Source organism: Fukomys damarensis, unplaced genomic scaffold (assembly GCF_012274545.1).
Source record: "Fukomys damarensis isolate Sample0158 unplaced genomic scaffold, DMR_v1.0_HiC HiC_scaffold_36, whole genome shotgun sequence".
Taxonomy (NCBI): Eukaryota; Metazoa; Chordata; class Mammalia; order Rodentia; family Bathyergidae; genus Fukomys; species Fukomys damarensis.
In genome coordinates this window covers 32,479,852-32,505,876 of record NW_022900948.1, presented here as the reverse complement: position 1 = coordinate 32,505,876, position 26,025 = coordinate 32,479,852, and the positions used below count along the sequence as shown (strand labels likewise).

General features: G+C 37.7%; 1 protein-coding gene across 5 annotated transcripts in view; it reads left to right on the top strand.

The window, feature by feature from the left end:
* The window catches only part of Astn2 (astrotactin 2), a 770,953-nt gene that overhangs the window by 600,571 nt on the left and 144,357 nt on the right, over positions 1–26,025 (top strand). For all 5 annotated transcript variants that reach the window (XM_010639452.2, XM_010639450.2, XM_010639451.2 and 2 more), the window contains 2 exons: positions 8,240–8,373; positions 10,051–10,199. In XM_010639452.2, the coding sequence (XP_010637754.1) occupies positions 8,240–8,373; positions 10,051–10,199 (283 nt within the window). The remainder of the gene's footprint in view (positions 1–8,239; positions 8,374–10,050; positions 10,200–26,025) is intronic.

Below are 26,025 nucleotides of genomic sequence, written 5' to 3'. Positions count from 1 at the left end.
TTTGTTTTTTTTTTTTTTTTTTTTTTTTTTTTTTTTTTTTTGGTACCTGGGATTGAACTCAGATCCTTGTGCTTGCAAGGCAGGTGGCGGAATCACCAAGCTAAATCCCGGGCCCTTACACCTGCTTCTGTATTCATGGTGCTACCAGAAAGCCAGGGCCTGATAAATAAGAATGTTCAACACCCTCACTGACAGGCAAGATAAGGAGGCCACAGTGAAAACTGGTTTTGTCAAGGCTAAGTAGTTACTGAGACAACTGGGTAATCTCTTTCTAGGGCAATTCTTGGTTGGTGGAGGGCTTTGGTGTCCAGCCCAGAATCTAGATTAGAATGAACTGAGAAAGAATCCTGCACCTCTAGATTCCATGTGGGAAATCAAAGTTCCACAGACAAGTATTTCTGATAAATGATACATTTAGTATGTCACTTACTCAAGACTTCCTGGTGACCATTAATATAAAACTGCTTTATAAGTCCTATATAGAGCAATCTATTTGTTTAATCTGGTCTTTTTCAAATGTATTTCATCTCCATCCTTACCCAGTTTTATTGAACTCAAAGTCAGTTAATATCCTACTGAACTCAGATCCCTGACAACACATTTTGGGAAATTATTCTGGCCTGTATGGCCTTGGGACTCACAAGATCATGACTAACTCTACCAAACACCCTGCTACATCCATACAAGAAGTAATATACTCGTCCTCAACCTGTTAGGAAAAATGAAGAGGAAGAGAAATCTGTGTCTGGATTAAGAAGTGTTTGAACCCTAACTCCGGATCATTCTGGATTTGAGACATTAATTGAGTTGCTTGATCATATAACCCTCAAACTGTTTAAAATTTCAACTTTTTCAAGGATTTCCTGGAGACAAATGAACTTAATTAACTTACATGCCTAAAATAGGGATCAAATGGGGTCCTAATGGTTAAGTCATTTAATGCTTTAATTTAAGAAATTTGAGTTTTCCTTTGCTAAATACTGGCTATGTGACTATGGAAAGGAACTCAAATTCCCTGGTCCCTAGTCTTATCCTGTACCTAATGAGAACTGTAGGAGTACTTAATTCATGGTGTGATTGTACAAATTAAATGGCTCCCTATATGTCAAACACTGAGCACTGTATCTGGCATATAGAAAGATGTTTTAAAAATGGCCACTGTTATTTTTAATGCATTAAAAACTGGTATTCCATTCTCTACATTGGATGGGAGCTGAAATATGGAACTGACAAGAAAAATAGTTCCTTTCTGGAGAATCATATAACCCTATCATCTTACCTATGTACATCTTGAGAAGCAGACAGCTGACACATTCTCATGTGGGTGTCTCACTGGGTTGTATATTTATTTCTCTAATACTTTTTCATTAGCAAAGTTAAGTGTCTCAAGAAGGAGGTTTGGCTGGCTCTAAATGCCTTCTCCCTATCACCTAGATTAGAGCTGTTCTGCTGGGTCTTCATCATTCAGGGGAGAGTAGCCTGAAAAGTGAGGTTTATCCTAACAGGGGAAATTAGGTGTCAGTTCTGTGATTTATAGAGCCATAGATTGAGTTGCACAATTTCTTATATAGGAAGTGGGTCCTTCCCAGTTGGTATATCTTCACTGAGTGGTGAGATCTGAGACAGAAAATCAGAAATAGCTTGAAGAAGGTCAGGGGCCACCACTGGGGACTTAGAACTAAGAGTCCAAAGTAGATTCCCTGCTCTATTGTGCTCTATCTAGATGATCCTGGGCCAGTATGTTATGTGACCTTTTTCTTTCTCATCTCTTAAAAATTACTAGGAACAGTAAGAGGTTCTGCAACCAAAGGTTATAGGGAACCTTATGGAAGCTAATAGGAGATTTCCTAGCATCAGACCTAGAATAAGATCAAGCTTAGTAGATGTGTATTGTCTTCATTTCGCTCCTGTTTGTATCAAGCTATCAGTGGTATGTGAGAACTCTTCTGCAGAGTAACGTCAAACTAATTTTGTGAATTATAGCTTCAGGTTCCCAGTTAAGAGTGTCTGAATATTCGCTACTCACATGCAAGCAGTCTCCCCCACTATGAAAATCCCACGCTAGAGTAACATATTTGTATTAATCAATGAACCTGCAGTGACACATCACTATCACCCATATTCCATAGTTTATGTTGGCATGCATTCTATGAGTTTTGACAAGTGTATAATGACATGAATATACCATTACAGTACCATGCAGAGATCTGTGACAGTGCTCACATATACTTCAGAGCTCTAGATAAGATTGTCATTGAAGGTTTCTATTTCCCTTTACTCACTGGTTCCCTAGTTGCAGTGTCCTTCAAGCATTCTTCAGGGTGACTCACCACACCCACCTTCCATCCTTGTCTGGGAATAAGAAGACTAAAGTCAACTAACACTACCCACTTGACTCCCTAAATGTGTTCTCACTCATACTACTTCATTATGCATTCACTGATTTTAGCATAATTACTCTCTTCACTGTTAGGGCACATGAATATATATTATTTCATTCTCAGCTTTTATTGTCTTACCTCCTTTGGCTTCTAGGGAAATGAGTGATTGGAATTTCTTGCAGCTACTTAGAGGGGTCGTGCTGATGACTGAATGACAGAAGGCCCTGGTTAATCCTCTGCAAGTGTTCCAGGGTGGCAAGAAGCCTCTGTTTCTGTGCAGACACTGCTGTGATGTCCTTTTCAACCCTTACTATATTCATCAGCCCTTATTTCTTCTGACCAACTAAACATATGGTCAGCATGGACAGTAGGCAGTCTCCCTACAAACATGGGAGGCCAATTTAATCTGTTGCTTTTCATCTTTCTCTAGGGCCCTAGAAGCTTCTTTTTATTTTATATCTGTAATCACTTCCTGGGCAAAAGATAAAAATCTGTCAATGCATTTCTCCCAAATGTCTCTAGAAGGGACTCTATTTCCCTAAACTACCCCATCCAATTTCAAAGGCTTCAAGGTAGTTTAGTCCTTTTATGGTGACCAGTTTCATTTCTTTCAACTCTTTGCTAGAACAGCACGACAATAGGGAATGAATGAATTTAAACGTCTGGAAGTACATCTTATTCCACATCTGTGGAATTTAATGCTTATTTTTGGTAATTCTTATGTGTTGGCCCTTTTTCTTGGAGCTGAACACCTAGAAAAAATCAAATATATGACCTTGGGCTTCATTGTCTGATAAATGGGAAGGGCAGGAGGTAAAGAAGCAAATTGAAAGGAAATATGAAATCTGCAAAAATTGAATGAGAGGAAGGGAGAGAGAAACAAGATTTCTCAAGGTACAGCAAGGTCCTAGTATGAAGGGAAAGTTTCTTGGATTCAAGGAGAAGGAGGAAGTGGGGAAATGACATTTTAGACCAAAGGCATAGCATGAAGAGATGACTTCTGGGTATGAAACAATGCAGTACTGTAAGAAGATGGGATGTGCTGGCTCATAGAATGAGCAGTGGGAAGAACTTGGGAGAAGAGACAATCTGAAAATAAAAAAGGACTTTGAATGACTAATTAAATAGCGGAAGCTTTAACCAGAATGCAGAAGAAATTTTTTTCTCAGATTTAAGCAAGGTGGAGTATGCAGTGATCTTTTACAACTGAGAAGATTGCCAGAAAAGGTAACATTGGAACTGTGAGTCTAGTCCAGATGTCATAGCAGTTGTCTATAGAAGAGGCATTGCTAGCCTGTACCAGAGACATGGTGGGACCAGGGAAGGGATATTGGTTCTGAAGTAGAGGGAGTAGTCCAGTGGACTCTCAGACTTTTCCTGGAGGCATTAACTTGACATCGATGACAAAAGTAAACTTGGAGAAAGAGATTCATACACATATTCATTTGTTTTCTTTGTTTTTTTCCCACACATAAATAGGTTTATTTCATTCAGCATACCCTATGAACTTCAACAAATATTCAATTCATTTAAACAAATATTGACTGGCTCATGTTATATTTAGGCCTTGAAAGGGAGCCAGGGAATGATAATAGGTTATTTTGTCTTTAGAAAGCCTTTTCCCTCCTAATTTGGTGTAGATTTTTCAGCCACATAACCAAGCTTATTAGTACTGTGGCAATAACAAAATCCATAGGTTTAGAGTGAAGACTTCAGGTCATCTTTTTGGAGTCTAACAGACCATAAAAATCTCAATATCAAAGGTAACTGACATAGTATCAGTACATAAGACTAATTTTTAGTGTAAAAACTGTAATTATTAGAAGTATGAAGTATGGAACTTAATTCATAAGCTTAGTGACTTTCTGTGTAGATAGTTCCAAATATTTTAATCAAATGCAGGATATTTACTAAAACTTTGAGATTCTTAAGGTATTGTTATAAATGTTATAATTGTTATAAAGCTAGAGGACCCCTTCCTTTGTATTTGCACAGTCTCCTGTGTGTATTACTTCATAGCATTTGAATCACAGTAATTTTAAATCTTCGTGTGTGTCTTTAACCATTAAACCTTTGAAGTTAGCCACTGGGCCTTGTTCATGTCCTCTTTTAACTTTTAGACAACACGTGGTAGGGAGCAAAAAGTTTAGTGAACCTAATTAAATCTTCAAAAATATATCTTCTAGCCCTTCATTTTTCAGATGGAGAATTGAGGAGCAGAAAAGCAGTCATTTACAAAGTTTCAAATAGGAAAGTTACAGTGGAGTCAGGAATAAATCCTAGTTTATTTTGATTGCTTAACATTTTTGTGGCTGTTTTGACCTCCTGCCCAACTTGGTTTACTAACTAATTAGCTAGAAATTGGAAGCATTTACAAGTTCTGGAAATGCAAACCTTCTTTGTTATGAAAACCAATGACCATGCAATATAGCCCTCATATTGAGCACAAGATTTGTTTCCTAGGTCCCTCCATTTACTCAAAAGCTAGGAGTCAGCTGTGCCTGTAGTACAAGGTTTCACACACACACACACACACACACAGACACACACACACACAGAGACACACACACACACTAATAAGTAGAGCAGCTGAAAAGGATATTTTGGATGCAATCTTGGCATTTATTATATTTGTGTGACCTATAAAGGTCAAAGGTCATAGGATTCAAATGGACTTCAGGTCACTAAGTTCTTCCCTTCTTTTCCACTTTCATCGGTAAATGGGGATAAGAAATCTATTCAGAAGGTAATTTTGAGCTTGAAATGGGGGGATAGAGTAGCATCATCACCAAGTGGCTCTATCACCATGGGGCAATCAGTTAGCCTGGTCCACTGTATCTGCATCTGTAAATAGATTAAGTTAGATGATTTACAGACAAAGCCTTGTGCAGCTGGAATATTCTATGATTCTCTTCCCCTGGGATCTAGCTGGACTCTGGAAGGAGTGTTGCAAGGACTGAAGACTTAAGGAAAGAGTGATCCTGCGCTGACACAATGCTGGCTTCTGCTGCCTTGCAAGTGCTCCCTGTTTGATGTCAGCCTTTTATCAGAGTGTTTGTGCTCTCTCCAGGCTTTGCCTGGCCATTGCACCAGCCCCATTCTGTTCCTCAGGGCTCTGGGAAAGAGCCAGTGGATGAGGAGACTCACAGGCAGGGTTTCTTCCCAAGAAAAGCCTGGATGGTGAAACTCACAAAGTTCAGATAAATTTCCTGTTTTGTTTTCTAAAAGCTTCAGTTCCTATTGATTATAAAAACCACACACACACACAAACACAAACACACACACAAAAAACAGGATGTTCTCTCCATTGCTGAAGTTCAATGCAATCTTACCATCTGTTTAATTTTCTCCCACATCTCTGAGTTTCACCATTATGACACTCAAGCTCTTAGCACTGCCTGGAGATGTTACTGAATTTTAAGCTGTAAACATTTGTACACATTATTTTCACTCAGGGGGAACCTGCAATTAAGGGAGAAAAGATCTGACAGCATAACCAAGTATTGTCCAGTGTGCTTTCTGTCCTTATGAGAGCACCTTACTCTGATGCTAGCAGAACAGACATTCATTCCCAGTGTAGGTTCTGGCACAGAGTAGGAACAGGGCTCATACTTTGTGCTAGACTCTGTCCCACATGATTTATGTGCAGATATTTCATGGAGCATATTTATATTAAAAATAAATGTCTGAAATTTAAATTTAACTGATTATTCTATTATGTTTACTTACAAAATCTGGCAACACTACTTAGAATTGATCCCATTTCTCTGGATGGTTGGATAGAAAAGACCTGTACTTGAGAGTCACAGTCTGGGCTGGATTCTGCTTTCACCATTTATTGTTGTCTGATCTTGGAAAAGTTGTTCCACTCCTGAGAGTCCTATTTTCTTATCTGTAAATAATGATCATAATGTCTGTCTTTCATTACTGTTGCGAGGATTATATTTTTAATTGCATTTTACAATACCTTGAATTGTGCAGTTGAATGCTTCATGAACATTCCTTTTTATTTTGGAGGGTACCACACTTAACTCAGGAGAAATTAGATACTGTGTTTATCCCTTGGAGAGTATACAGATAAAATTGTGTGGAAGGGATAATTGGAATATTCTTGCCAAAACATCCAGGAAAATTTTAATGGAATCTAACACATGGTATTCTTGACGCACAAATTTTCCCTCTAGATCTGTTCTGGGTAGCTAAGGAGGAAGACCTCAGACCAACTTTACATAAACATTGCCTTCTTGAATCTTTGACGATACAGGATGGGAAAACGACATCTGCATAATCAGGTATCTTTGGTGATAGGCAGTGTGAAACTTTCATTAAAAAGCACAGAGAAAGTGAAGTAATTGAAGAAACGGGAGGAAAAAAAAACATAGAGTTGGCAAAGTACATACCTGGCAAAGGGATAAGAGGTCAAAAGTCTCTTGAATTTTTCAATTTGTAATGTCAGTGTGAATGGAGTAACTTATTCAGCCCATTCACTCCAGCATCAGTATTTCAAAGGTATCTTCCACACCTGAACCTGAGAGAGAAAACAGTAGAAGGTAAGACTTGAGGTCTGTCTTCAACCGAAATGAAGGAGTGCCTTACAAATTATCTTTACTGCCAAATATTAATGTTCATTTGTTTGGTGACCATTCATTTATTCACTAACTACTGATGGAATAATTTAGTTTAGATCTGTGAAAATACTTCTGGGAATAAGGCACCCTGCCCTTGGTGGAATTAGTATTTTTGTGGTGAGATAGGACAGGCAAGAATATGTGATGGTTGGAGTGGTCTAATGTTATAGTGTCTGGAAGAGGAGCTCAAGCAATCTTAGGTTTAAGAAAGCCAGAGGGTGAGATTTCAAAATAGAAAATGTTTCACTTGAGATCAAGTGCAAGGAAGAGAATAATCCAGGTGGAGAACAGGACGTTTTTAAAGACAATGAGGAACATTGCAGTTAAATACAACACTAATCATAATTTAAGGCAAAGGTCAGCAAATCATTATGATGATCACATTATACCTAGCCCACTGCCTGTCTTTATAAATAAAATTTTATTGGGACACAAATATGCCAATTCTTTTAAAGAATTGTCTTTCACACTTTGATGTTATAATGCCAGTGTTCGGTAATTGTGACAGAGATCATTTGTCTGCAAAGCCAAAAATACTTATTCTCTGATGCTTTACAGAAACAGTTTGCTGTCTCCTGAGCTAGAGCACACTTTATATAGAGAGGAGTTCACTGTTAATAGAAATGTTGATGAGCTATGAAAGTGGATAGCATGATGCAAAGAAAGTCAGAGAAGAGATGAAACTAGGGGATGGCCAGGAGATAAAACAAGGAGTTTAAACTTAATCATGAGGATTATCAGAAGCTTTTGAAGGTTTTAAAATAGGGTAGTAACATAATCTTTTGCACTGTAGCAAAGGCATGTGCTGGAGCCACACAACTTTGCATCAGATTTAAGGTCCTTCCTCTGTCACTTACTAGTTGTGAACTTCAGGAAAACTACTTGTTTTTTGTGTGCCTATGTTGTCCAATTTGTAGAATGAGAAATGATGAGAATGTCTATCATATGGGTTATTGTGACTATGACAAGTTAACACAGGTAGAGTGCCATGGGTAGGGGAGGTTCTCAGTGGACCTGTTAGCCTTGTATCTCAATGATCATTCTAGCTTCTGTGTAAGGAGTGGACAGGGTAGGAGAAGTTAGTAGTAGGGTGCTAGGGATTTAAACAAAGACAGTGTTCTGTGCCTAAGAAGGAGCTTGCTCTGGAGCCTTGGTTGGCTGCCATTATGGCCATCAACACACTTATCCTCAGCATCTCCACCATTACCATCATCTGTCCCTTTCTTCCAGGCCTTCAAGAGTGCACTGATGAGTTTCTACTGGTGCTCAGGGAAAGGGGACGTGATTGATGACTGGTGCAGATGTGACCTCAGCGCCTTTGATGCCAGTGGGCTCCCCAACTGCAGCCCCCTTCCACAGCCGGTGTACGTATGTATGGCCCCCTTCCTTTGGCAACCCCTTTCCAAGGACTCACATTCTTGTCTTGCTAGCCCAGTCTTCTTGGCTCTGTTCTGGGATGCCTAAAAAGATCTCTGAAATGTTTAGTGCCTACCTCCTTCTTTTAGAAGAAAGGCGCTTTGGTAGAACAGAAACGTGGCACAGGGTCAGATCCTGTTATTTTAAATGATACCATAACATTCATCGTTCCTTCCTTCAGTTGTCTGTTCGGGGAAGGTTTACTGAGCAACTGACTGCTCTTTCGGGCACTGGGGATGAATAAAGAAAAATATTTGAATAGTTAAAAAAGTATAGAACATCTCCTAAGTCACTTACTTTTATTCATTTATTCAACAAGTATCTTTGGAAACCTGCTATGTGTCAGGCACTGGGCAAAATATCAGTGGACAAATCAGGCACAGTCTGTATTTAGAGAGCTGGTGGTTTAGTGAGGCAGAGAGATGATGAAGGAAGATCAGATGCAGTTATAGAATTAAATGAGAAAACTATAAAGCAAAACAAATAATTGCAAATAGGGAGAATAGGAAAACACTCTGAAGAGACTTCCATTACAACAGAAGTCACTCAGGAAGCAGCTGGTAAGAATTACATTTTAGGCAAGAGATGCAGCATTTGTGAAGGCCCAGACACAGGAAATGCTTTGAGGAAGTAAAGGAAGGTTATCTTGATTGGAAGAATCTGATTAAGAGGGAGAGGTAGTGTGAGGAACACAAGAGAAGGGTGCAAGAGACAATCCTGGGAAGTAGGGTCCCATAGTGTACCTCTCTGGCATGAGGAGGATCACAGTGTAAACTGGAGGTGGCAGCACACGTGTCCTGTCTCAAAACAAAAAAGGGTGAAGGGCTGGAGATGTAGCTCAGTTTGAAGGCTGTGGAATTAATCTTTGATACTATGGCGGGGGGTGGGTGGGGAGAATATGAATCACATTGTGAAAGATCATCTTTGAAGAGATAGTGTGGTGTAGTGGGAAAAGGATTAAAAAGAACCTCACTAGAGAGAAACATATTTACCACCATGGTCCTCTCCCCAACTTGCCGTGTGACCTTGAGCAAACCATTTGCCTTCTCCTCATTTTGTGAAAGGAGAAAACTGCACTCCATTATCTCTAAGGACTAAGCCAGATTTAACCTTAAGTCATTCTGTTTTTCCTTGGTTTACAGAAGGATTTAATCCAAGGTTTCTGTTCTTTTAAAGAGCATTAAGCCTCCTTTTGTGAGACTCAATGATACCAAACAATAGACTGATACACTGGGGACTGAATGGGAATAGAAAAAAAGAGCAAAAGCCCCTATGTTTGAAGTCATTGCCAATTTATTAAAAAAAAAAAAGTATCACTGAGAATATGTCTAAATAAATAAGAAAAATAATTAATTTCCATTGAGCACATACTGTGTACATGGTTTAATTCATTGATTTCCATACTGATCTTAAAAGGTGGCTCTTTGTATCCCTATTTTATGATTGATGGAATGGGCCTTGAGAAGTAGAATAATTTGGCTAAGGTCATGCGAGGTTTCAGTGGGGACTGGATGAGCATTTGAACCCATGCTGAAATCTTTGATCCATATTGACACACGCAGGCTCTTTCGAGCCCCAGCAGATGCTGGCTGGTAAACAAGCCAACTTCCCTGTTACCCCTGTAGGCTACGACTGTCCCCAACAGTGGAACCCTCCAGCACTGTGGTATCCTTGGAGTGGGTAGATGTTCAGCCAGCTATTGGGACCAAGGTTTCTGACTATATTCTGCAACATAAGAAAGTGGATGAATACACAGACACTGATCTTTACACGGGTAAGTAGATGGCTTCCCATTTTGTTGGAGCTTTATGATAAGAGTAGAGAAACTGGATTTTTCTAGTGTTTCAGGAGACTTTGTGTGTATGGCTTGGGAAGGTTGTGGGAAGATTCACTTTTTAGTGATTTTTCTGGTGACCACTTATATGGCTTTTTTGTTTTGATTTTTAAATAAGGAAAGTTAACAATTTATAGATGGAAAAAGTTTCTCTGAGTTGGACTGTTAAAATCATATATGAAAAGGTTAGTTGATTCCAAAGAGGATTTGGCTTTTTTCTGTTTGGGAAGTTTGATAGGCCTCATGTTTGAAAACCTTGGTCTATAAGCATATCTCTGGGATTGAGATGAAGAAATTCTAATGACTGCCTTTTTAAATGGTACATAAGTATGGTAGTCTTTACCAACTGCCACTAGGGAAGAGAAAATTGAAATGACTCTAGCATTCTAACATTTGCGGAAGATGACTTTTAAGAAGGGTACATTTGGTTATTACTCAGAATGTTACCTAATGAATGAGTTCTAAATCCCTGACACTGCCAAGAAGCTAAGAATCCACCTGTGATCAGTACTGGGGGTTTGCATTTTCTGCTCTTGATTGAGACTTCTAGTCCATAATTATTCTTTTCCAGTCAGAAAACTTTGGGAACGTACTTCTTGTTCCATGCACTGAACTGAGTACTCTGTTTAGATCTCCCTGAAACCCCACAAGTTTAAGAGGATTGGTATTTATTGTGCCTAATGCACAAATTAGGAAACTGAGACTAATCCAAGGTAATCCAGTTTATGATGTCTCCTTTAGTTTACAATTTTAATCCAGGAGCAGGACTAGACCATTGGAAGAATTAAAGTATGGTTGCTTGGTGATTTGCTCAGTTACATTATAAATACAAAGAACTCAAAAAAATTAGTCCCCCAAATATAAAGACCCTATTCAAAAATGGGCACCTGAAATGAACAGACGTTTCTCAGACAAAGAAGTAAAAGCAGCAAGTAAATATATGAAAAAATGTTCCACATCACTGGTCATTCGAGAGTTGCAGATTAAAACAACACTGAGATTCCACCTCACCCCACGAAGAATGGCTGCTATCAAGAAATCAAACAATAACAAATGTTGGCGGGGTTGTGGGGAGAAAGGAACCCTTCTCCATTGTTGGTGGGAGTGCAGACTGGTTCAACCACTATGGAAATCAATATTGAGGTACCTCAAAGAGCTGGGATTAGAGGTTCCATTTGACCCAGACATTCCTCTGCTGGGTATCTTCAAAAAAGAATTAAAATAATCACATCACAGTGACATATGTACACCTATGTTTATAGCAGAACAGTTTGTAATAGCTAAAACTTGGAAACAGCCCATTTGCCCATCAGTTGGAGACTGGATAAAGATGATGTCGTTTTTCTAAAAACTGGAATACTACTCAGCCATGAAGAATGAGAAATTAGAGTCATTCATAGGAAAATGGATACATATTGAGGATATACTCCTAAGTGAAACAAATAAGTCACACATGTATAAATATTGAATAGTTTCTCTGGTGTGAAAACTATAATTATACAAAATTCTTCATGGTATAATTGACAATGTGAAATAGGAAGAAAAGGGCTAAAGGTATAGGGGAAGTGGGAAGGGCAGTGGAAAGGAAATAAGGGAAAAGAAAAAATATGAGAAAATGAAAATAATGTATATGTAAACAGGGAAGGGAGGAGGGGGTGAAGGGAGGACAGGGGTAAGAGGAAAAAATGAGAACCAAGACCTGTCATGTAAAGGTTCAAGATCCCAATGATGAATGTAACTGTACTTTATACCTAAAATGTACCAATAAACTCAATGAGAGAAAACAAAGAAAACAGGGAAGATTACTTCTGTGTTTCCAATAAGAATTCTCAATGATTACAGTACAGTCTGCCATTTAAACATTTGTAGGATGGATGACTAATGAATGAAAGGATCTTTGGTGTTTCCTTTTCTTTTTCTGTCTCCTCCATCTTTTTTCCTACCTTTCTCAGTTTTTTATCTGGGCTGTTTTTGTTTTGTTTTCTCTGAAACTAGGGAGAAACTGGTACAATGCGTTGTAAATGTGAAAGAGGTCAAGAAAGCCTAGGTTGTAGATGACATGAGAGGCCACATTGGTTAGTACTTTGAGTTCTGGGACTGATATGGCTTATTTGTTATTCTTGGCTGAGAACTATCACAGGCTGGGAGAGTCCTTATTTGCCGAGAGAGGCAAGTCATGGAATAATAATTTGTGTACCTATTTTGCCTCATTTGGGGATTTTTGTTAATTCTTTTCAGAGTTTGACTCTATTTCTGTGTTGTATGTGCTTGTGCAAGATTTGTGAGTGTATGAATGTGCAAGTTTAAGTGTATGTGTGTTTTCATTTGCCTGGATTTTCATTTCACACATATAAGATTTGTAAGCATCTGTGAATGGGTGGGATATGTGTGTGTGTGTGTGTGTGTGTGTGTGTGCGTGTGTGCATGTGTGTTTGTTGTCTTTGTGCAGTATTATTTTATCATAGCAGAGGTCTGTAGACCACAGATCACAAGGGAAATAAAAGTACTTAAATGGTCAGTTTACACTTCAACTCACTACCTTGAAATAAGTACTATAACATAATTTGAAAATTCAAGAGTTGGAAAGATCTTAAGAGTTCACCTCATCCTGCTTACCCTTTATCATTTCAGTACATCTTTCAAGATCTACTCTACTTACATTCTTTCAAATGTAAGAAATCTGAGTTCTTCCTAAAATTTTCTATATATAAAATCATGTCCTTGGAGAAACAATTGCACTATTCTTTTCTAATTTGTATAACTTTTATTTCTTTTTCTTGTCTAATTTCTCTGGCAAAGACTTCCAATACAGTAATGAGTAGAAGTGATAAGAACAGGCATCTCTGCTTTGCTTCTAACCTTGGGCTGAAAGTGTTTAGGCTGTCACCATTAAGTATACTGGTACCTAATTTTTGTAGGTGACCTTTGTTACATTGGAGTAGACAACTTCTATTCCTATTTTGCAGAGATATTTTTGTTTTTTGCTTTAATTAGGGATATTCTTTCTCTCCCCTGTGCTTTCCCCTGTCCCACCCTCTCCTTCTGGAATATTTTCCCTTTCCATCTCTTGCATTTTAAGATGGTAATTGAGGTTACTGATTTAAGATATTTCTTGTGATAAAGGCATTATCTCTACTTTCTTCTTTAGTGATATACATGCATTTTGTTGAGTTTTCACTTTGACTCAGTTCAAAATGTACTTTCTAATTTACTTTTTGTTTCCCATTTTTAGCCTCTGGGTTATTTCAAAGCATATTACTTTATAAATACTTGTGATGTTCCAAATAACTTTTTATTATTGATTTTTAATTTGACTCAAATATAGTCAGAAAATATATATTTTTCTACTTGTGAATGTAGTGTCCTATATATACCAATTAGATCAAATTGATTACGTTGTTTGAATCTCAATAATTGAGAGTGGTATTGAAATCCCTAACTATAATTATGAATTTATCTATTTCTCCTGAAGTTTTATTAGTTTTTGCTTTGTTTTATATAGTTGGGTGTGCTGGTATTTTGTGCATATATATTTATGATTGTTATCTCTTTGTTTTGGATTGTTCCATCTACAAGGATGTACTGACCTTCTTTGTCTCTTCTAATCAGTCTTGGCTTAAATTTACTTTGCCTGCAAATAAAATAGCTACTCCTGCTTTTCTCTGAGCTCCTGCTTTTTTCTAGTTGCATGAGTATTGCTTTTATTCTTTGACTTTCAATTTATGCATTTCTTTTTTAGTTAAATGTGTTTCTTGTATGCAGCATAATGTTGGATCTTGTATCTTGATCCATTCTGCTAGTGTATTTCTTTTGATTGGTGAATCAAGACCATTTACATTGATGGTTATATCTGATATGTATTGACTTGTGCTTGTCATATTATTTTCCTGTTGTTGGTTCCCTTTCTTTCCTCTCTGCTAATTGCTTGACTTGTCTGGTGAATTCATTCTTTTGGGATTCATGGAATTGTTGTCTTTTTCTAGAATATCCTTCAGAATTTTTTGAAGTGCTGATTTGGTGGTCATGAATTTCTTCATATATTCTTTATCATGGAAGTGTCTTATTTCTCCATCAATTTTGAAAGATAATTTTCCAGGGTATATCAATCTAGGTTGGAGGTTGTTTTCTTTTAGGGATTGAAATACTTCACTCCAAACTGTACTTGACTTAAGGGATTATATTGAGAAGTGTGCAGTGATTCTGTTGGGCTTTCTTTTATAAGGGATTTGTTTGTTTTCTCTAACAGCCTTTTTTCCCCCATTAAGTTTATTGGTACATTTTAGGTATACAATACCATTACATTCATCATTGGAATCTTGTATCTTTTTTTTCAGCTTTAATTGAGTTTATCGGTACATTTTAGGGATACAGTACAGTTACATTCACTGTATCTTTAAATGCTGTATGTTGGTTTTTTATTTTTTCACCATTCTCCTGCCCTCCCTTCACCCCTCCACATCTCCCTATTTCCCAAGACTTTGTTTCCATTTTTTCTTTCCTCATATTTCCCCTTCTTTCCTTTCCCCTACTCCTCCTACTTCTGCTACTCCTTTAGACCTTTTCTTCCTATTCACAAAATGTATCAATTATACATTTTGATCCTTATCTACATTTTAGTTTTTCACACCAGAGAAACTATTCAGTATTTACACATGTGTGTCCTATTAATTTCACTTAACAGCATGGTCTCAATGTGCATCCATTTATCTATAAAGATCTCTAGTTTCTCATTCCTTATGGCTGAGTAATAATCCATTTTATATTTTTAAAAACATACATCTTCTTTATGCATATCCAGTTGATGGGCAGTTGAACTGTTTCCAAGTTTTACCTATTACAATCTGCCACTGTAAACATGAGTGTGCATACATGTGGTATGATTCTTTTAATTCTTTTGGGAAGATACCCAGCAGAGAGATAGCTGGGTCAAATGCGACCTCTAATCCTAGTTTTTTGAGGTATCTCCATATTGATTTCCACAGTATTTGCACCAGTCTGCACTCTCACCACAAATGGAGAAGGGTTCCTTTTTTCCCAGCATTTGTTGTTGGTTGATTTCTTGATAGCAGCCATTCTTTCTGGGGTGAGGTTGAATCTCATTGTTGTTTTCATCTGCATCTCTTGGATGACCAGTGTTGTTGAACATTTTTCATTATGTCTACTTTCTGCTTTTACTTCTTTGTCTGAGAAATGTCTGTTCATTTCAGGTGCCCATTTTTGAATTGGGTCTTTATATTTGGGGTGTCTGATTTTTTAAAGTTCTTTCTATATTCTAGATAATAGTCCTTTGTCTGAGGAAGAGTTGGTTGATTTTTTTTCCACATTGTAGGTTGTCTCTGGAGGTTTCTCTTGCAGTGCAGAAGCTTTTTAATAAGATGAGATTCCAGTTGTTGATTCTTTGTGCTAGTTCCCTGCTACTGAGGATTTGTTCATAAAGTCTTTTCTTATGCCAATGTTTTTGAGCGTTCTACCAATCTTCCAGTAAGTTTAGTGTTTCTGTTTTACTATTTAGATCTTTAATCCATTTTGATTTTATTTTAGTGCATGATGAAAGACAGGGGTCTAGTTTTAATCTTTAGCAGGTTGAAATCCATTTTTTTTTTTTTTTGGTACTGGGAATTGAACTCGGGTCCTTGCGCTTGCAAGGCAGGCCACTGAACCGCTGAGCTAAATCCCCGGCCCCTGATATCCATTTTTTCCAACACCATTTATTGAGGAGGCCATCTTTCCTCCAGTGAGGATGGTTGGCTCCTTTATCAAAGATAAGGTAGCTGAGTATGTCTGAAGTTGTTTCTGCATCTTCTAATCTATTCCCCTGATCATTGAGTCTGTTTCTTTACCCGTACCATGCTTTTTTATCACAGTGGCTTTGTAGTATAGTTTCAAGTTGAGGATTGTGATACCCCCTGTCATGTCTTTGCTTCCTAGAATTGCTTTTGTTATTCTAGGCTACTTCTGGTTCCAAATGAATTTTTGGATTGTTTTCTCTAGTTTTGTGAAATATACTGTAGGGAATTCAATTAAGATTGCATTGAATCTATGTAGCAGTTTTGGAAGTATGGCCATTTTCACTATATTGCTTCTTCCTATCCAGGAACAGGGGATGTCTTCTCATTTTCTTATATCCTCTTCAATCTCTTTTTTCAGAGTGCTGTAGTTTTCAATGTAGAGGTCTTTTGATTCATTCATTAGATTAATTCCTAGATATTTCTTTTTTTTTGGATGCTACCATGAAAGGAATTATTTCCCTAATTTCTCTCTCAGTGAATTTGTTATTTGTGTATAAGAAGGCTATTGATTTCTGAGTGTTAGCCTTGTATCCAGCTACTCTACTGAATCTGCCAATTAAATTTAGAAGTGTTTTGGGGGAGATTTTTGGGTCTTCTATACAGAGTATCAAATTGTCAGCAAATAATGACAGTTTAACTTCTTACTTTCCTATCTTTATTGTTTTTACTTTTTCCACTTATCTAATTGCTTTGGCTAATGATTCCAGAACTACACTGAACAGGTGTGGTGATAGTGGACATCCTTGTCTTGTTCCTGATTGTAGCATGAAGGTTTTCAGTTGTTTGTCCATTTAGTATGATGTTGGCTGTTGATTTTCATAGATAGCCTTTATCAAGTTGAGATAAAGACCATCTATTCCAATTTTCTATAGAGTTTTTATCATGAATGGGTGTTGAATTTTGTTTAATCCTTTTTTCTGCCTCTATTGAGATGATCATATGGTTTTTATCCTTGCCTCTTTTAATACAGTGTATTACATTTATTGATTTATGTATGTTGAATCATTCTTGCATCCCTGGGATAAATATAATTTGGTCAGGGTGCATGATTGTCTTGATGACCCTCTGTATTATGTTTTTCAATATATTGAGGACTTTTGCATCTATGTTCATTATGGAGATTGGCCTGTTGGATCGTTTTTGTTGGATCTTTTTCTAGTTTTGGGATCAAAGTAACACTTGCTGCTAGGAATGAATTTGGAGGTATTGCTTCCCTTTCAATTTCACTGAAGAATTTAAAGAGTAGTGGCAATAGTTCTTGTCTAAATGTCTTGTAGAATTCTGTAGTGAAGCCATCAGGTCTAACAGCTTTTAATATTTTGTTCTTGCATTTAATTTTTGGAATCTTGACTATTATATGTCTGCCTTAGTGTATTTTTTTCTGACCATGGCTAATTGGAGTTCTGCATGATTCATTTATCTGTATTCAAATTATTTTTCCATCCTAGGAAGTTTTCTGCCATTACTTCTGTGGACAGGCTTTCTTATATCTTTGTGCTATCTTCTTATTTTTTGTTGATTCTGATCAATCTTGTTATTCTCCTTTGCATCATCTGGAAGCTGTTGGATTGATCTTTCATAGTCCGTTGCTATTTTTGATTTAGATGTCAGTTTCTTACTTACCACACAATACTGCTTTTTACTCCTTGCTATTTTTAAGATATCTTTCATTTGATGATAGCTAACTGTAAAACTGTCTTCTAGGTATGATATTCTGTCCTCACAGCATTTGATTCTGCTGTGTATACTTTAAATGGATTTTTAAAAATCTCCTGAATATCTATTTGAATCTGGTTAATGTAATCTAGTTCATCCCTATGTTGGGTGTTCATGGTTTTCTTCACTTTCCTGAGCTTCTCTATTTTTTTTTCTGTCTCTGTTGTAGATTAACTAACAATGTTCTCCATTATGGCCATCATCTCTTTAGTTATCTGTGAAATCATTTCTAATTTTTTTCTAGATAGTAATTCATCTGCTTTGTTACTTCTGCCACCATTTCAGAAATTTCACCTGGATTGCTTTTGATTTCTTCCATCTTAATGCTCTCTCGATTTGCACTGGCTGAGCTGGAGATGTGGGGTTGCATCTTGCTTCTTTATCTTCTCATTTTTCTATTTTTTAAAAATTTGTTTTCTATGTTGATGCTTGTAAATTGCTGATGTTAGGTAGCTCCATTTCTAGTAGAGAACTCCTTAGGAAATGACTACTTTTCAGAGATGTCTTCTAGGTGTAGCTGACTTTTGGCTTTTGAAGTCATCCCAGAATCCTGCCTCTTCAATTTATTAGGGATGAGAAGTTGCTGCCTATTTTGCCTAACACCCAGTTCTTTGGTACTGGGCTATGGTATTGTTTATGACCCTCGAGACAATCTTGGTATTGGCCTACAAAAAAGAACAACTATTTGGTTAAAGTAGTACAACCAGGAATAACAATAGCATCAAGCACAGTCTAGAAAATGACAAACTGTAGCAACTCTTAATTTAACCCTTTAGCTATAGGTACAAAATTTATAGTTATATAACAAAATCTAAAAAAAAATCAGAAAATTATATATAGTAAATATCCCCTCAGTAGAGCAATTTTTCCCACAGGGGAGAAAAATTTAAAGGGGTAAGAGGAAAATATAGAGAAATAATACTAGAGAAAGAAATTAGAAGCAAGGCTGAAGGACAAACTAAGATTACCCAAGCTTTGGGAAACTTGTGAAAAAGACAGGAGGCAAAGAAACAGCAAAACAAAAACAAGAACTATACAAAAAGCATTAAAAACAATGTTCCCATTCATGAAAAATACAAAAACAAGCCATCTAGATAGAAAAAGAAAAAGGGGGGAAAGAAGAAAAAAGATTTCTGTGTGATTTCAAACCTGTGGTTGTATTCTGGGGTCTATAGTTTTGTGGTAGTGTCCACTTCAGAGTGTGTATCCGATGTCACTGATAGACAAAGGATGCAGTCAGGGTCCAGATCCATGCCTGATGATCCCAGTAATCCTGCAGTAAGAATAGAGTGAGGTGCTCTTTCTGGTGTTTTCAACTCCATGGAAATTTAGGCTGAGCCTTGCCTCTTGTTGTACATTGGGGGCCTGATATGTTTAGCCTGCAACACTCTTTGTGTCTCTTCCCATCCTGACCTTGGCTCACTGACCCTGGATATCTCCCATGACTGTGCCTCACCCAGTCACTGGGAACTGTGAGATGAAGCTAACCCATGGCTTCCCCAAGTCCTGGCAATTGGCCATGCATCCTCTCTAGGGATCACTTGGACTAGAGCCACTCACCAGCTGCTGTAGCTAATAGCATCCATTGCTCTGTTACACTGCTGCATTTTCCATGGAGGCCTCTGGAATCACGCACTCTCACTGTCTCTGTAGATTCAAGTCTTCTCTTTCATGCCATGAGCCAGGAGTCAGGGAGAAAGTGAAGTTTGCCACCTCTTTTTTCTGTGTTGAGGTCTGCCTCTTCACTTTCCCTGTGGGGTCCAATTCTGCCTTGAGAGCCTTTCTAGGTTCTGGGGATCCATCTCTACCTTCTTTTCTTCCCCAAGTTGTTATATTTTATTGCCTGGATTCCAAATCCTGGAGAGGCTGATTAGCTGCTTTTTATGGCTCTACCATCTTCCTGGAAGTCTATCTGGTTTTTACTTTTAATGTTCAAGTTGTATTAAGTCCATAAACATAATTTCCCTATTCTCTTGATGAATTGATTCTTTTATCATTATGAAATGATCTTTTGCATCTCTTGATATTGCTTACTCTGAAATCTATCTTGCTTGAAGTTAACATAATGTCTCCAAGTTGCTTTGATTAGAGTCCAGTATTTTAATTTTTACTTTTATATTATTTTTGTCTTTGTAATGTGTTTTGTTATAGCCACCATATAATTAGGCATTTTTGTCTTTTATTATTCTGTACGACATTCTCAATTCTAACTGGAGTGTTTAGATGATTTATATTTCATATGATATTGGTATGGCTAGGTTTATCATCTTGTTTCCTGTTGTTCCACTTTCCTTGTTTAGTTTTTTCCTTTTTATTTGCTTTTGGTTTGTTTATTTTAATTTATCACCTTTGCTGACTCATTAAAAATACCTCTGTAGTAGTTTATCTTTGATTTATAGTATGAATTTCATGTGCTTGCTATTGAGCTTGGATTTCTGGATTCATAATTTTGTCACTTTTGAAAAATTTTGACCATTCTATCATTTTTTTCCTCTTTCCCAATTTTTCTCCTTCAGTGACTCTGATTATATGTGTATTCAGCCATTTAAAGTTGTGACTCGTGTTAGTCATGTCTGTTTTCATTTTTTAAAATTGTTTCTTCTCTGTTTCATTTGGATCATTTCCAGAACTAGGCCTTAACATGCTTTGTAATTTAACCTTATCTAAATCTAAATCTAATCTAATCTGATCTTTTTTTACTGGAGATCAAACTCAGGCCCTTACACTTGTAAGGCAGGCAGTGGAACCATTGAGCCAAATCCTGGGCCCAAGTCTAATCTATTTTTAATCCTATTCATTGTGCTTTTCATCTTGGACATTGTGATTTTCATCTTTAGAAATTCAATTTATGTCTCATTGTATTCCATGTCTTAACATTTTCTGACATATGGAATATAGTTACAATAAATTTAAATGTCCTTATTTTCTAATTCTAGCATCTATATCAGTTCAGGGTCTTCTTAAGTTGATTGATTTCCTTGTTGACTTTTGGATGAATTTTTCTTCTTCCTTTGAATGTCTGGTGATTTTTGATTGGATGCCAGATATTACGGCTTTTGCCTTGTTGACACTGGATATTTTTGCATCCCTAAAATAAATTTTTGAACTGTATTCTAGAAGACATTACATTACTTGAAAATAGTTTGATTCTTTTTAACTTTTAGAGAATTTGCTAGGTGTAACTGAAGCAGTATTTGGTCTAGGGATACTTATTTTATATTATCAAAAGAAGACATTTGTTTATGCTGTGGCCTATGAGTTATTAGGTTTTCCAGTCTGGCTCATAGTGACAGATACTGTTATTGGTTCTTTGCTGAGCCCTGGGAACTTTTTCCCAATTCTTTTAGATTGGTAGGTTCTTTATACATGTGCACCAATCAGTGCTATGTTCAATATTGAAAGGGATTCTTCTGAGCATGTCTCTTCATTATTTTTCTCCCTATATATATGTCTCCTTTCTATCACTCTAACTTGAAAGCTCTAGTCAATTTTGCTTCCCTGGACTTAGAACTCTGACTTCTTATTTTAGGAAATCTTTCAGGCTTTCTGAAATTTGGGCCTATTTCATTTTTTTTCTCATTGAGTTTATTGGTACACTTTAGGTATACAGCAGTTTTACATCTGACTTCTTATTTTAGGAAATCTTTCAGGCTTTCTGAAATTTGGGCCTATTTCATTTTTTTTCTCATTGAGTTTATTGGTACTTTTTAGGTATACAGTACAGTTACATTCATCATTGGGATCTTGTACCTTTACATGACAGGTATTGGTTCTCATTTTTTCCCCTTACCCCTGCCCTCCTATTTCCTTTTAATTGCATCATTTCTATTTGCATGAGAGAGAAAGAGGAAGTTAGAGATTAGGAAGAAAACAAAATGAAGTCTAAGATTTGTTTTGGACAATTAGGATGACTTACACATTTGGTCAGGTGAGGCCAACGCAGGGAAATGTGGATTTTCTCCTTTGATCTCTCTGGATTTTTGCCAGCAGCAAAATGCAGTGCTGAAATTATTTATTTATTCACAAGCCCATGTGTGCCTGTGCACAGACATGGGTGCATACACACACCCTTTTTTCTCTTTTTATACCATGTGTTCACATGAATACCCCGACTTTATGGCTGTCATCTGTTCCACACCCTTCTGAGCTATTGAAATGCTCATTCTCTCCCTGTCTCTTACCCTTGCTCCCTCCCCTGGGTTTGGCACACTCTGTTTCCTTCAGAGAAGCCATTGCTCTGTTGGTTCTGGGACTATTGGAAAAGCCAAGCATAAGTAGCCTCCTGTTCCAGTTGTTTTGAGCAGAAATGGAGCTTGTTTTGGGGGGGTGGCTGAACTTCCCGCACGCTAATCTGTCATCAGTATTAAAAACAGACGTCTGTTTCTCCCACATGGCCTCATCAGAGCAATTGGCATAGGTTTCAGCCTTTTGGGCAGGGTAGAAGCAGGGGGATGGGAAAAAGAAGGAGGGAATGAGGCACCAGAAAATTTAATGAATCCAAATCCCCTGTTTGACCTATGGAGGAAAAGGCTCGGAGGAGAGAGACTCGTCCAGTAGTTACACACATGGTAAGTTAATGAGAGAGCCTGAGCTCGAGCTCAGACTATTTTTTTCCCTGCCTTCACCACCAAGTCCTATAATCTTTCCTTTAGTCCATAGTATATCTGGTATGGTTTGCTTTTATTGAGAATGAACCTGGAGGCAGATGAAATAAAGGGTATAGAACATTTGTGTGGCTGGGCAGAATGGAGTATCTAGCTACCTGATGGCAACTAGAAGGTTCTGACCTTGTAAGTGTTATAAATGACAAGACTTGTCACTTTTTCTTTTTTCCTTTGTACCAGTGGCTGAGGAACTCAAAAGTTTGGAGTAGAAGGACTTTAAACATTGAATCCATCCATCTCAATGTCAAAGATGGAAAGTGTGAAAAAATAAAAATAGAGGGTCTCACCCAGTAGCAGCATCTCTGCTTTGCAGTCTGAGATATTCCCACCACACTACCATGCATTTTCTTTGGTCATCAGCTTCTCTTCTGCTAGATTTGTTTAACCTTTTACAAATCAGAAGCTTGTCCTTTGCATTGTGTGATGCCTAGTTTCAGCTTATTTGGTCCAAGACTGGAAATCTGCCTGGCTCTTTTGGTTTCCACAAAGGCAGCAGCCTCCCCACCTCCCACCCCCACTCACACACATAGCTTCTCATAAGAGGCAGAAACATCTGGAGCTGGCCAGTGCTCCTTTCTGTCCTAGCATCTGGGAGCCTGATGGGCTTCTCCCTAGCTGATTTGTACCAGGCTTGCTTCCTGCCAACTCTCAACTCTGAACTCTTGTTTCTTTCTTTCTCTGTCCTTTCCTGACTCCTTTTCTCCCTCTTTCCTTTCTCCTTTTTTTTTTCTCTTGCTCTATATGCCTCCTTCTCTTGGTATCTTTTTCCTGTCTCCTCTTTCTACTTTGTGTCTTAAACCATTGATTTTTTTTTTTGCTTTTATCTCTTCAAGTTGTCTCAGATATGAGCTACTTATCTGAATTCATCTCTATATCAAGAAGATGTTGATAGAGGATGTCTCTATTAACTCCAAACTCTATCCTATATCTTCTTCCCTCTCTGTTACCATCAAGTCCAATATCTTTCCCATCACACACACACTGTTCCATCTTAGACCTTAGAATAAAGATCTCAAGTAATGGGAAACAGCAATGAAGGTGAATATCTATGAAGAATAGTTTATGGTGAAGGGCAGCGGGATCTGTTTTCTCTCGTAGCCAAGAAGGTGTGGCTGTGAGGCAGCAGTTACATTAGAGGTGTTTATGAAATCATGTAGAAGTTATTCATAGCTTCTCAAGCAGTGTGGGCCACGGCTGAACCATGCTCTTTGTCTGAGAAACTAGAGAGGTTCTCACCCTCCTGCTGTCTGCTTGGCCTGAACGACTTGTGGAAGGTGATGTCATTAGAGACTAGACTCCACTCCCTCAGTAGAGCAAGGTTGAGGGGGCAGCAGCAAGGGAAATATGTTTTACAGGGTGAGGTACACAATGACATGACTGCAAACATCTGGAACTGATATTAGGGCCTCAGAAAACATTTCTGTCACTCCAACTGCTCTTTTGGCGAGGGGTTTCTAAAGTCAAAAGCCTCCAAAAAGAATACATATTTATAGAATCTTAATTCTGTCCACTTCTCCAGGCCACCCAGCCTGCCTTCTACATCACAGAGTTCTTTAGAGATGAGGAGAAACTTTTTCATCTCATTAATTACCTAGAGCTCTTACTTGTGGTCTGGGCACTTTTGTGCATACTGGGCATGGATTGGTGACAAGACAGGCATGATTCCTGACTTCACAGAATTTGTTTTCTCTTAGGAGAGAGAAACAATTTAGCAAGAAGTTGTTGTAGCATGGCAAGCACTGAGATAACTCTTATGATGCAGGAACACAGAAAAGATTTTTAAAAAATCAGTCTAGTAGCCAGTACCGGATACCCAGAGAAAGCAAGGCAGTTGTTTGAGATTCTGAAGTTAATCATGCCAATCACCTACGTATACATAAGACTACTAGACCTCACCTGGAAATCACCCCAGCAGAAAATACAGTTACTCAGGTCTCACTTTCTCCCTGCTCCCATGTGTTTCCATTCTTATCCCTAGTACCAGCTGAGCATTACAGATGCCTCTGCACTCACCAGACTCTCTTTCCAGGACAGGTAAAAATTATGCTAGATAGGTGCCTATCTTTCACACGGAAACTTTGCCTAGAACAAATCCAGCCTGCCTTGTGTCTATAAATCTAGAAGCCATCTTGTTTCAACTGAAAATGATTCTCTAATTTATAATCTATCACCTTATAGCTCTCCTACTCCTACCATGCCTGTCTTTTTTTTTTTTTTTTTTTTTTTTTTTTTTTTGTACTAAGTATGGAACTCAGGACCTTGCACTTGCAAGGCAGGTGGTGGAAACACTGAACTAAATCCTCAGCCCCCATACCTGTCTTTTAACTCATCAGGACTTCCAGCCCCTTAGGATCACTCCTCTTTCTGTCAGTTCCAACTTTTAAAAAGTCATCTCCTTATCCAAGGTAGTATTTATGGTTCGTATTTAAATCACAGCTCTCACCAACCTCCTGTTTTCCCTTACTCTCCTGTCCTTTAATTGCCCTTTTTAGCAAATACCTATATGGATGGATGTAATTCTCCATTTGCAATAGTGCAGCCATATAGCTAGAGAAAAGCACACATTTTTTTTCTTTCTTTTTGGTACCGGAGATCAAACTTAGAACCTTGCACTTGCAAGGCAGGCAGTGGAACCACTGAGCTAAATCCCCAGTCCACACAGTTTAGATTTTTGGTATGAATATATCATTAGTCACTAATGTCGGCTAGGGTCTGGTTTCTAGGTTTCCCCTATCCACTTATATTCTTGTCCACCCATAAACCCACACCACTCTATCTTTCCTTCATTCACAGAGAAAACAATAATGAGGTTTATCCCAATTTACTTCCCTACCAATTTTAATACTGTATGTTTCTTTATGCAAACTCTTCCCTTTCCCTCTTCATATAATGTAGGCGATGCTTTCCCATTTTACTCACCAAAGTTCCCCCCCCCACTGCCTGTACTAAGGATTGAACCAAGAGTCTTTACATCCTTTCCTTTCCCCTCTTTAAATTTTTACATTGAGACAGGGTTTTCACCAAGTTGCCGAGGTGATGACACTCAAACTTGAAACCTTCTTGCCTCAGCTTCCCAATGCAGGGAGCACAGGTATATACCACCAATCCTGGTTTACATTGTTTCTTATACCTTCCTGAATTATTACAAAACAACATATTAATTCTGTCCCTAAATCCTATATTTCCTATCTTGCCTTCTCTGACAGATTATTTTCACCATCATTTAAATATATTAATGAACTTTTCTTCTGAAAATAATAAACAAAACATTCCACCTCTTACAGTGCTTGTAGGTGTGAGCATCTACTTTGAATTTTTATTGCCTGACCTAAACCACCTTTATCTCTGTAATCATCTGCTATTAGTTCTCATAGTCACCCCTTTTCTCTCTTCCAGTTCTTAGTTCTACAGCCAAAGTTACCATTTAAAATGTACATTTGATCACATCTAGTGCTTAGCACAGTACCTGGTCTACCATGGGTACTCAGTAAATATTTGATAAATAGTTATGTAAGTTATAATTAGGGTTGTCCAGGAAAGGTTTCTTAACTTTTTTAATTGGAAACTTTTTGATTGGTTCAACAAAGTTATGTATAA